The sequence below is a fragment of the Colossoma macropomum genome, unplaced genomic scaffold, assembly GCF_904425465.1.
Source record: "Colossoma macropomum unplaced genomic scaffold, Colossoma_macropomum, whole genome shotgun sequence".
NCBI classification, from domain to species: domain Eukaryota; kingdom Metazoa; phylum Chordata; class Actinopteri; order Characiformes; family Serrasalmidae; genus Colossoma; species Colossoma macropomum.
This window is the reverse complement of record NW_023494791.1, coordinates 9,027,357-9,039,924: the sequence shown is the minus strand read 5'-3', so window position 1 is coordinate 9,039,924 and position 12,568 is coordinate 9,027,357. Positions and strand designations below refer to the sequence as shown.

Here is a 12,568-nt window from a genome sequence, read left to right as displayed (position 1 = left end):
TGGTCTTAAAGGGGAATTCCACTGATTTTTCAAAATTTCCTCATTATTCTGTCTTTGAAATGTAACCAAAGTAAGTGTTTTGTGAAATGATTTATTGCAGAGTCACTTGGCAAATGTCATTATAGTGGTATAGTGGTGGTGATAGGAGCCAGGGGTCACAACGTCCACAATGCAAATATATCCATTTTGTTTACCCTCCAAAATGGCCAGTGAACCTACACGTCTTCTGAGTTTTTCTATGTAATGTTGAGTAAGGTAAAATAATTTTTTGGGGACTATTTTGCCTCACAACACACTGCATGTACCTTTCCACCATTAATGGATTAAAACACATAGTTTAAGCCAATAATTTATTGCAGAGCTGTTGTAAAACAGTATCTCAGGCATCAGGCAGTGTATCCATAACTGTTTAGTGTAATAGTTCTCTGTGAGGTATTTTTTAGAAGCATGAAATGTTTTTGATGTCTGGTTCCTATTATCACCACTGTGAACAACTAAGACTTGGTGAGATTCTGAATGACTTTGTTTACATCTTAATGCAAAACGTTATATAGAAATTGTAGCCATCCTCAAGTAAAAGTATCTTTCCATAAAATGGCTTCAGGAGAAGTGCAAAAGTAAGAGGTCAAAGATTTGTGTTGTCTATTGAGCTTCAGTGCATCCAGCATTTACAAGCAGAGGAAGTGAATATAACACCATATCTGAAGGGTGTCTACTTAACACATTCATAACATCTTACATAAACACTTCATAACATGTTCATGGATGTTTCAATCAACATTCATGAAGTATACATGCTTTACATGATATTAATATGGACTACTGTGTCATTTTACTGACAGACCTTTTTCAAAATAAAAACACTTATTTTTTAGTTTAAAAACATTATACACTATTAAACATTATAAAATATTATATTACATATTATTATTAAACAAATATTATTTTCAGTAAAGCGCCTCGTTTCTGGACAGCTAAAATAAAAATGACCTCACTTTACTTCTTTGGTCATTAAGTGCTTTGACCCTTAGGCACGTATCGCCTATACTTTCAACTTCTTGATTATTAGTTTTTTCTTAAGATTTGTATCTTTACATGCCATTTGACTACATGGACAGTCAATTAAATATGCTATGAACAATCATTCAACTGAATCTTAGTGTGGTGGTGGGACTTACTGCATGAAGGAATTTCACAGGGTGATAAAACTCATCCATTCCCTGTAGATGCTGCGTAGCCACATGAATGTAAGTAGACTACTTTGCATTGCAATTTACAGATCCACATAACCTGCATTCAGTCTGGTTAACTTCCATCACTTTTGAGGTAAAGTCAAAATGGAATTTATTAATCTTGGGATGACAGTGCAATATTTAATCACAAAGAGGGTCAATTAAATGGGATAACCATTGCATAATTATACTTGTGCCTTCATAAATACCATGAGCGAGGAAGAACAAAGCTAAAAATAAAATAAAATCTCTAAAATATTAATTAATCCTTGGGATAACAGTGCTGGCATTTAACCCCAAGAGAGTTACACTTAGGATAAATAACATTTTCCTCAACAATGTATACACTGTTGAATTAACCCTTCACCACAATAAAACTTTAAAGAAGACACAGTAAAAGGGAGAAAGAAGAACAGAGTGCAAAATACAAATGCTGAAGAAAAAATAAATAGCTAAAGAAATTTAAAGTATAGGTGACAGTGTCAAAGTACTTAATGATAAAAGGGGTAAAGCAAGGTCATTTTTATTTTAGGTGTCCAGGAATAAGGTGTTTCACTGAAAATATTCTAGATTTTCAAAATAAAAAGGGGACTTTTATTTTGAAAAAGATCTGTCAGTAAAATGACAGTAGTCCATATTAAATGACAGTAGTCCATATTAATATCAAAATGACAGTAGTCCATATTAATATCATGTAAAACATCTATGCTTTATGAATGTTGATTTAAATATTCATGAACGTTATGAAGTGTTTGTATAAGATGCTAAGAATGTGTTATGTAGACACCCTTCAAGTAAAGTGTTACCGAATGTCACTAATAACTCCCCACCGCTGCATATTTGGGACAATGTGGTTCCAGTGTAAACACCATTGTTCACTGAAGGGTAGATGGAAGAGGAGCCTCAGTCCAAAGCCAGCTCCAGCGTCTGCGGCAAACACTGTGGCCACAAGATGTCAGTAGAGTTCATTGTGCTAATTGTTTACTCTCGTATCAACTTTCTCTACACTCCAAGTTTTAAAGAGAATGTTTTAAACGTTTACAATTTCTGCACAATTACACAATAAAGACGTCAGCCATTCACAGTGATCTGATGCGAAATGCTCTGTTCTGGAAATATCAGAATTGTTCACAGTGGTGGTGATGGGAACCAGACGTCTGAAGCCTTTAGTGCCTCTAAAAGTTACCTCACAAAAGTTATTAAACAAAATAGTTATGAATATGTTGCCTGATGCCTGAGACACAATTTGCAGAGGTTTTGAGATAAAGATGTTGGCTGAAATCCATTTTTTTTTGGAGGCCAAATAAGCCCTAAGAAAATCTTTGTTTTCCCCATGTTGGTCACCACTTGGCCATGATCAACATTATCTACTTTTGCATTGTTTACTTTTAGATAGTAAATAAAGTGGCTGTATGTGTGTTGTAGACATTGCAACCTCTGTTTCCTATCACTACCACTGTGAAGAAATCAGAGTCAGTAAGTTTCTCTATTATGAACCACCAGACATCGAACCGCTCTGAATGACTAGATTTTTATCTCAGTGATTAAAACATACAGACATTTTGAAGAATCTGAGTAATCCCCCTTTAATGTTTCTGTTTGGCTAAAAAAATAAAACAACTTAATCATGAATGAAGTATGTTGTGAGACTGCGCAATAGCAGAGGTGGAGAACTGATGAGTTCAGCACAGTGTGGTGATTCCCTGCTCCAACTCACCTACTAAACGTGGTAATTAACTGATGAGCTGAATCAAGAGTGCCTGAACAGGACAATCACTAAATTGTGCAGGAGTCTGGCCTTCCAGGACTGCAGTTCTTCCCTCCTGCACAAACAATATAAGAGTGGTCATTAAGACTGCAGTCCAGGACACTTTTCACCCTGCACTTGGATGTGAAGATAATTTGATTATGGTACTTAGAAACCTAATAGGGTGGACATGAAGTTCTCACTGACTTAAATCAGACTGATCATCCCTATCAGCTTTGAGCTCTGCTTGTTTTGCTTGAACTTACTTTCACTGGCCACTCCACCTGGCCAAGTGAAAGCCCCTCAAGACCACTCATGCACATTCAAGAAGCAGTGGGCTTCCTGGCTTTTTTTTTCTGTGTTGCTAGGCCAAATGCATCGCGTGCAACATTTCCAGCTGCACTGTGTCCCTCTAAACGGTTGGGACAGTAAGTCAGTAAAATCCTATTGCTCCCTCTAATCTTGTCACATGTGACCACAGAACGCTAATTATAGGAGTGATGCAAAGCAATTTAGTTCCCACACAAAACCAACATTTTACAGATGTAGAGCAACTCACAAATTAACTTCACCTACCCCTGCAATAAATTAGCCTTCATGCTAAAAGGAGGTCGGATACAAACAGCATACCTTCAACAGAGATGAGCGGCTTGCCTCACTTGTTATTAGTCCTAATCATTTCTTTCATCTTGCTGATGTTTCAGTACTTTAACAGAGCAACACTGTGTAAGAATAACATTCCTACTGAATGGAGGAGTGCGGTCAGCCGCAGATCAGCTTCTTAAGCAGCACTGCAGCCTCGAGATCAAGGGTCGCTCTCAAATGAGCTAACTGTCCTTGAAGGAAAGGACATCTGGTTGTTCTTGGTGCCAAGTCATGGTCTTTACTGGCTTGTCAGTTGATACGTTGCCAAGCCCCATCTAAACTGTTTACAGTGAGTGAAGAAAGGATATACAAAAAAATTCTGTTTACAACCGAAACGCACTAAAACAGCGTCAGTTTTAGAGGAATATTTCTTAAAAGTGTGTTTTTCTCTTCTCTAAAATGTCTTTGCCTTTGTGGTGCACACTATGATTTAGAAATTCACTGAGCATATATTAAAATATAATTATGTGTTTTATATCAGACATTTATCTAATTTTGTCAATACCACAAAGAATCTTTTGCTGTTTTCGAGGGCTGTTTTTGGTGTTAAGACATTTTTCTGCAATTTTTCTTCCAGTTTTTCTTACTTAGATGTAAATTATTCAAATTCTCTGCCTTTATTCACATACTCTGTTGTACTGTTCGGCCTTTTTCAGTGAAATATGTACAAAAATATATAGAAATACTGTGTCATACAGTGTGTGATGCAGTTTTCTTTTAAAAAGTAGCTGTGAATCAACAACTGAATGTCACTACTGAAACAAGTGTGTCAGTAATAAACAGACAGTTTTAGTTTTATATTTATTTTGGTTGTGACAGTCCAAGCTAATTTTTATTCAATGTGTACATATAAAGAAACTAGCAACAGTCCATTTTTAGACAGATAAGTTATTTAAAAAAAAAAAAAAACACCCATCCTTTTTCACCAAACATCAAATCTTATATTTTTATAATGAGGTGCTCTGTAGTGACACCGGGATGGATTTTCTGACTCACTATTTCAAAAAATGTTACATCTACCTACCATGTGGTCAAGACGGAGAGAAAGATTCAGGTTTTTATTTATTTACTTAATTTATTTTGGCTGGAGCAACACACTTCCTCTTAATCTTGGTAGCAACTGAAATGCCATTTTTAAAACGGCCAAAAATGATTTCGGTGTTTTATTTTTGAATGTAATTTCAGGGGTTAGGCTTGGGGGCATTCAATGATCAATACTTTGGTACTAGCCAAACTGGTTCTGATACAGTTTAACACTCTCTTAACAAGAGAATCATCAAAATCAGAGAACAACCCTCTTCACCCTCTAAATCTGCATCAAGGTGGCTGTGGATCAAAGAAGGTGACCTGTGGGGAGGTAGCGTTACCTGGACAGTCACTTTTTACCAGGTTACATCACCATAGCAACTTTTGCTGCAAGTTCAGGATTTTGGGCAGCTCTTGGGCCAATCAAGGCTGACCAATTAGGGACTCACAGAGGTGGACCTCTCCAGTTTGTGGCATCAATCACATGAAGATATTGCTTTTTAGCAGAGGAAGCAAAACATACTACATATATATAAATAAAGCTATTATTACTCCAATAAGCACTTGCATGGTGGCAGTGGATACAGCATTGCTGCTTTACAGTTATACATGCATTATATAAATACATTATTTTCAACTTTCTGCATATTTACATAGGTTTTCCTTTAAAACATTGGCTGCACATCATAAATGTCCTGCTTTTGGGGATTAATCACAGCCTGAGAATCTGAGCCTGGATTAAGGGAGAAATTTGTTAACCATCTTCAAAAACAAGCGAACCGCAGTTGGTTCTATTTGTTAGGTTCTGTGTAGCTGAAACTTAGTCACGAACCCTGTGTCTGTAGAACTTGCTTTGTGAGTCAGGCCCCTTTTACATTTCAAAATGTGTGTTTACAAATGTTGTGTTTATAGTTTGCAAGTGAAATCATCTTAAATTTAGTCAACATTATCTAGTAGTTTTCATTTTAAGATTGTAAATTAAATAAATATCAAAATTGTAAATAAAAAAAATCTACAAATGGGTTGAATAAACTTACAATTTTTACAAAAAGTCTGCGTAAGGATTATATTGAGCACACAGTGTATTACATTCGTAAGTTTTAAAGGAGTACCCCAGGGTTCTGTTCTGGGTCCAGATGAATTTATTGTGCATAAGATTTGGTCACACTGAGACAGGAACATCTATTCACAGGTCTGGCTCTAAATGCACGAGAGTGTATGTTACATTAAAGTATGTATGTATGTTCCAGAATGTAATATTTTGTTGAGACATTAATACTTTGTTGAGATGTTTTTATAAATGGTTCTTTTTGATGTATTGCAAAAAACCTGCTCTGAAAAAGAACGGCTTGCATAAATAAACATTATCATTGTTTACACCTTCCTTTACACTGTCACTGATTTTTAAAATGACATCCAAACAGTACCATCTCACACGAACTCACACGTGACACTCTGCTGGCAACCCCCCCTGAGAATCACAGCCAATAGAAAATAATGTGAGTTAGTACAGAGCGGTCTGAGCGCTACCTCCACTGGAGTGTGGATACTAACACTTTTACTGTGACTTGATCTTTCCTCTCACAATTATTTGCATGTGTCCACCTTTCAAATGGCTTATTTGACAATTATAAGGAAATCTGCAGCTCTACATACTTCATTAAAATTTGGAAAAACAAAGAAAAATATTTAGATAAAGGAAACATTTCAGTCAGGTTCTGTATCTGCTCACTGTTCTACACTGTTTTACTTCAATCTCATCAAATAATGAAAATCATAGCAAGTCAAGGAGCATCTATTGTATGTGTATCAACTGCTTTCCAAGTCAGAGCTTTTATCCAGTCTCCTCTGAAGTCAGGAGGGAGGCATGGCAGTAGATCAGGTTAGGTGAGTCAGAGAGAAATCTGTCTCCATCAAAAGACAAGCTTAATCCTACCTGTCATAGGAGAGAGTAGAACACCACCACAGCTGGTAGGCTTCGACAGTACTGCTGAATACAACTTTAGGTGAGTCATGACATATAAATTCAGTTACAAAAATGAAACAACCAACTCACAAGTTCATGCCAACATGTCACATACTGAAATAGTGGTGAATATTAGGGATACTGGTGAGAGTAATATGTTAATAAATAAAGTAAATAAAGGTCAAAATAAAATCTTAAGCAATATTTTTTTTTTTACCTTACAAAATATAAAGTTTTACCAGTTTAACAAATAAAGTTTTACCATACCACACACTATCGGCAGGAATGCAAAGCACGCAGTGATAAAACTTCAGAGCAAATTAATAATTGTGCTACTCAAATAAATAAATGGGGTAGTCATGGGCTGGAGGTCAGGGAACCAGCCCTGTGACTGGAAGGTCGCTGGTTCGATCCTCTGAGCCGACAGTACATGACTGAAGTGTCCTTGACCAAGGCACCTAACCCCCAACTGCTCCCTGGGCGCTGTGGATAGGGCTGCCCACCGCTCCGGGCAAGTGTGCTCACTGCCCCCTAGTGTGTGTGTTCACTAGTGTGTTTGTGGGTGTTTCACTGCACTGATGGGTTAAATGCAGAGGTGAAATTTCCCCATTGTGGGACTAATAAGGGTCACTAATCTCTTAAAAAAAAGACAGTACTTTAAGGGTTCTTTAGTAAAGAAAATGGTTCCATGAACACTTAAAGAACCCTCTGCATGATTAAAGGGTTCTTGGCAGCATGAGAGTGTGATGTAGATGGTTCTATATCAAACCTTTTTGAAAAGGGTTCTTCTATTGTTACAATGTTAAGTTTGTAACAATAGAAGAACCCTTTTGGGTGCGGTATAGAACCATCTACAGCACATTCTCTGTCAATCTGATGAACCATTTAATGATGCAAAGAACCATTTAATCATGCAAGGGGTTCTTTGAGTGCTCATGGTTCTTTATAGAACCATTTTCTTTACTAAAGAACCCTTAAAGAACCATCTTTTTTAAAGTATACTTTTATGTATTAGAACATATGATGACAAAATATGCTTGAATAGTGATATTCTGACCAGTCTGGGGACCAAGTTAGAAAACTTGGTTGGGTGCACAGTTAGGTAGTAATGAGATTAATTCATCATGTTTTATATTGTATTTTATATTATAGTCGTTTATCAGCAAAAACAACTACTATAGAAAGGCAATGCTAATAATAAGGCAGCCTTAATAAATTCCTCCCATTCCCCTCTAAGCCTATTCCCTGGACCCAACGGCACTGTACTGGAAAGACATTATCCTCCTAAAGAACGTTTCAGTGCACTCTCATTCTCTGTTCACGCAACTACTCATTTACCCTGAGGCTCACACCTGACCTACAACATGGAGGATGCAATGATCTGAGGTGCATCGGGGTAACACTCCTCCCAGAGCCCTGTCCAGTAGGAAGAGCCTGGAGCTAAAGCAACTAACCAATTACACAGTAAGAAAAAGGATTACAGCCCTGGGCTCATCTGCTGGAAATGAGATCAAGGCTGATTAGTGGGGTTTAGCATGACGTAGAGCAACTTGTTGCTTCAACCACTTGACTCCTCAACCGGCCACCTCCTTTTGCAGGAAAAGGAACCATCGGGAATAGCTGCTCCGGTGCCCCAGCCTGACCAATTTTGGTGAATTTATGTGAAATTTTGTCATCTTTGGAGGCACAAGCCTCTGTTTGCCAAAACTATGGACTTTCTTGAGTTCTGGGTGGTCAGAATGGGTATGAAGAGGGAAAGCCTTGGCAAAGCACATTCTGAAGCTCCCTTCTGGAATGGATTACCAAATTAAGCTTTCGGACTAAATATTTGCACTTGCCAAATCTTTTTGAAAACAATTCTAATAACAGGGCCATCAAAACAGTGATCTGTGGACTGAATATTTGGCACACATCTGAAAGAAGAAAACATGGCTTTGTTGCTTGTAAAATTTGACTTGGCCAAGCGAGTCAAGCTTGCCCAGGGACTGTGGCTCCTGTACTGGCTCTCGGTCATGGGTGGGATCCTTATCTTTAGCATGGGGCTTTTCTTCAAAATCGAGCTCCGCAAGAGGAGTGAAATGATGGACAACAATGAGAGCCATTTTGTGCCCAACCTGCTCATTCTGGTTGGCCTAGCTGCTTGTGGCATCAATGCCTTTGGTGGCAAGGTGTGCCATGACTCACTTGACACAGCCAAGTTCGCAAGGTGGAAGCCCATGGTGAAGAACTACCTGGGTGGATGCTTCGCCTTCTGCATTATCCTCTTCATCACGGCTCTGTTATGCTTCCTGGTTCAGGTTTCTCTACATTTCGCACTGGCTGAGGGTCTGAAAAATGGAATGAAGTACTACAAGGACACGGACACACCAGGACGATGCTTCATGAAGAGGACCCTCGACATGACCCAGATCGAGTTCCGCTGCTGTGGCAACAATAACTTCAGAGACTGGTTTGAGATCCAGTGGATTAGCAACCGCTACCTTGATTTCAGCAATGATGAAGTGAAAGAGTGAGTGCTATGTTCTATTTCAGTACAACAGGGCCAAACTTGAGCAAAGGTAAAACAGTTGGATGGGAAGCTCGGGGGATGTTAGTGAGTATAAGCTAGTTCTGGACATCTTGATCAGTTGATTCAGTCATTCTAGTTGTATAAATGTTGAAAGAACCACTTGAAAACCTGTTTTTTCTTATGACAATTTTCTGGCTCTTCAGGTAAAATACTGACTTGTTGGCAGGAGGTTTAGGGAAGAGTCCTTAGCTGTCAAGGGTGAAAAAACAGAAAATACCATAAAACCTGCTGTAGAGTATTGTACGTTGCAAATATGGCACCTAGAAATATTCACAACGTATTTTACGCTAAAAAAAAAAACACGTGTTTTAGCAGCCATGCAAGACCATTATCTGTCCTGCTCATTCGACTTAAAGCTGTGCTTATTTTTACGAAAGCCAAAAGGAGGACTTTCTGACTAGCACTCTGCTATGCAATATGTAGTATCGTTTTAAAATGGAAGTTATACAAAATGACTTGTGCCCCAAATGTCATTCTGCAAAAACACACAAAAATACTCTCATTAAAAAATGTAAGGTAAACATGTTAAGAATGTACAGGTAAAGTCAGTTACGTAGGCAGGCTATATGGATAACTTGTCAGCGGAGTTCCGTGTGGAGAGAATAGGAATATTAGTAGGATCAGGTGCACGACCCAAACCTGCATAAGAAGATAATCTGCCAGGATCTCATTCCTATGTCCTTCAAGCCTGCTGTCCACTGCAATCATAAAACACAGCTTTGATTGGATAATTACACCCAGTGCAGACTTACTCATGACCTACTGACCAATTTCTTGAATGAACTATGAGCCTGTTTTGTATGCACCAGTGACACAAAAGTGCATTTCTTTGTTAGCACATTAGCTTAACTGTTAGCATGTTAGCTTGTTTTTTTTCTTAACAAGAGATTAAATCAATAGATCTTAGTTGCTAATCTCACTCAAACTAAACTTCCATCCCAACAAGCAATGGTGTGGACTGCTATACGTGTGTATGTGTGTGTGTATATATATATATATATATAAGTCAAAGCAGTAATGCATTTTTTTTAAAAAAGAAGAAAAGTAAAATAATGGTGCTGATTAGATCTTATCTTCTCTCTAAAATATTATCCACTTATTTAGTTTGGTTTACTTATTTTGATCTTTTTAACAGATCTTTTTCTTACATGTTTTACAGTCGTGTCACAAGTAATGTGGAAGGAAAATTTCTGATGGACAGCGTCCCCTTCAGCTGCTGCAACCCTGGTTCCCCACGACCCTGCATTCAGCACCACCTGACCAATAACTCTGCTCATTATGACTACGATCACCACACAGAGGAACTAAATATCTGGACAAGAGGCTGTCGCGAGGCCCTGGTGTCCTACTATGGGGGGACGATGAACAGCATTGGAGCTCTTGTGCTGCTAGTCATGGTCTTAGAGGTGAGGAAATACAATGCCATGACAATGTCAATGTGTGAAAAGTGTATAGAAATGATAGAATTCTGATTTAAAATTTCCAATCTGTAAAATTTCCTCAGAAACTAAAGCATGCCAATTCTGAGAATGTCCCTGACAAGTGACATTAATTACTTCTTTGTACCCTACAATAGAGCACCATGACAACAAAGTTTTTAAAACTAGCAATTTAGAACAAAATAGTAGATTTTATTTTGTTATATATTGTAATTGTGAACTAAATGACCTAAAAACACAACTATAATTCAACATGGGTTAAAACTGGCCTGCATTATTTTGAACATTACAATAAACAATAAACCTCTATTAGATGATGTGAGTGTCGAACTATCAAAACTCCCAAAGAAAGTTTATTAGGTACACCTAAGCTTGGGAAATTTGTGAGAACAGCCATATATTAATCACTGAGAAAACATTATTATTATTATTATTATTATTATTATTATTTTACAGGAAACATAAGTGGAACTAAAAGTAGACCAAACCTGAGCTTCTCTGTTAGTGGTTGCATAAGCGTCAGTGTGACACCAAGTACAAGGATAAGAGCATCTCAGAGAGTTTAAGCTTCACCAGAGTCATGGGCACTTTTCCTGGAATAAGGATCTCAGTAGGTGGCAGAGCAGACTGAAGGTGGAAAGTTCGGTTGTAAGTGGGTCAAAATAAGAATGAAAAAGGATAGGAAGATTTTGAGGTCATGTAAATATTTAGATCAGTTTCTAGACTTATCCTTAGATTAACTGGACTAACGCTTGGGAGAACTTGTGACACAGCCAGTTGCATAATACTATTTAGCCTCAGTAACAGAATATGTGATCGCTTTAGGCCTTCCTATCACCAAGTTCTTTTTCAATAAAGAGGCTCCAGATATTTACCAAACCAGCATCTTTTTAATAAAGAGGCTGCAGATATTTATCAAACCTTTATCTTTTTGATTGAGAAGCTCAAGATATTTACCAAACCATCATCTTTTTGATAAAGAGGCTGGAAATATTTACCAAACCAGCATCATTTTGATAAAGAGGCTGGAAATATTTACCAAACCTGCATCATTTTGATAGAGAGGCTCAAGATATTTACCAAACCATCATTTTTTTGATAAAGATGCTGGAAATATTTACCAAACCGTCATCTTTAAGGCTCCAGATATTTAACAAACCATCTTCTTTTTGATAAACAGGCTGCGGATATGGTGGGGCTGAAGTACCTGACAACCTCTTTGGAGACCCTGACAAACCCAGAGAATCCAGAGAGTGAGAGTGAAGGTTGGCTGCTAGAAAAGAGCGTGAAGGAGACCATGTCTGGTATCATGGAGAAGATCAAGACTTTCGGAAAAGGCAACCAGGTGGAGGGGGAGGGGGGAGAGGCCGCTGCCAGCTGAGAGGGTCACATCCCTAACTGGGACTGAGGCCACTCCTACCAAAAGGAGAGGAAAAGCATAATTGAGAGAGTGGAAAAAAAGTTATTCTCTCTGTGAAAAACATATGCACAAATTCATATGATCTCGCACACATATTCACACAAACACGTGCACATGCTGTACGAATACACTGTACAACTACAAAAGTGAACAAAAACGATAGAACCCTTAAATGGGTTGAGTTCTAATTGACAAATTTGTAAATGTGCATGTCCATATTTGTAAATATAAATGATATATAAATTATAACAAGTTTATTTTTAAAGAGATATAACAATTGGTGTCTTGAAAAATACTGTGTGAGTTTAGAAAAAGTTTTTGAACAGTCCTACCTTCTGGCCCTATCCAAGTTTCAAAGCAACCAGGCTTCATAGTCCAGTGAGGTCACTCACACATTGAGCGAGACTGGCCTGCTTACGTTTGTGGCTGAGCGGATGTTTAACCCGACAGTGTCACACACATTTAAATCCAGTGAACCGTCAATGAGATTTTACCCTAAAACCACAATTATTCCAGATATTAAT

General features: G+C 37.9%; 1 protein-coding gene across 1 annotated transcript; it reads left to right on the top strand.

Moving 5' to 3' along the window:
* The first annotated feature begins 8,372 nt into the window (after nt 1-8,372).
* On the top strand, nt 8,373-12,005 carry prph2b (peripherin 2b (retinal degeneration, slow)). Its single transcript, XM_036573406.1, has 3 exons — nt 8,373-9,125; nt 10,345-10,591; nt 11,805-12,005. The coding sequence occupies exons 1-3, from the start codon at nt 8,545-8,547 to the stop codon at nt 12,003-12,005; spliced, it is 1,029 nt and encodes a 342-aa protein (XP_036429299.1). The 5' UTR covers nt 8,373-8,544.
* The last annotated feature ends 563 nt before the right edge of the window (nt 12,006-12,568 follow it).

Bases quoted from the DNA above. Each gene is read 5' to 3' on its own strand.
- prph2b (XM_036573406.1), top strand. From the start codon at position 8,545: ATGGCTTTGTTGCTTGTAAAATTTGACTTGGCCAAGCGAGTCAAGCTT. The intron at 9,126-10,344 runs GTGAGTGCTATG...CATGTTTTACAG, and splicing joins AGCAATGATGAAGTGAAAGA to TCGTGTCACAAGTAATGTGG. The intron at 10,592-11,804 runs GTGAGGAAATAC...TTTGATAAACAG, and splicing joins TGCTAGTCATGGTCTTAGAG to GCTGCGGATATGGTGGGGCT.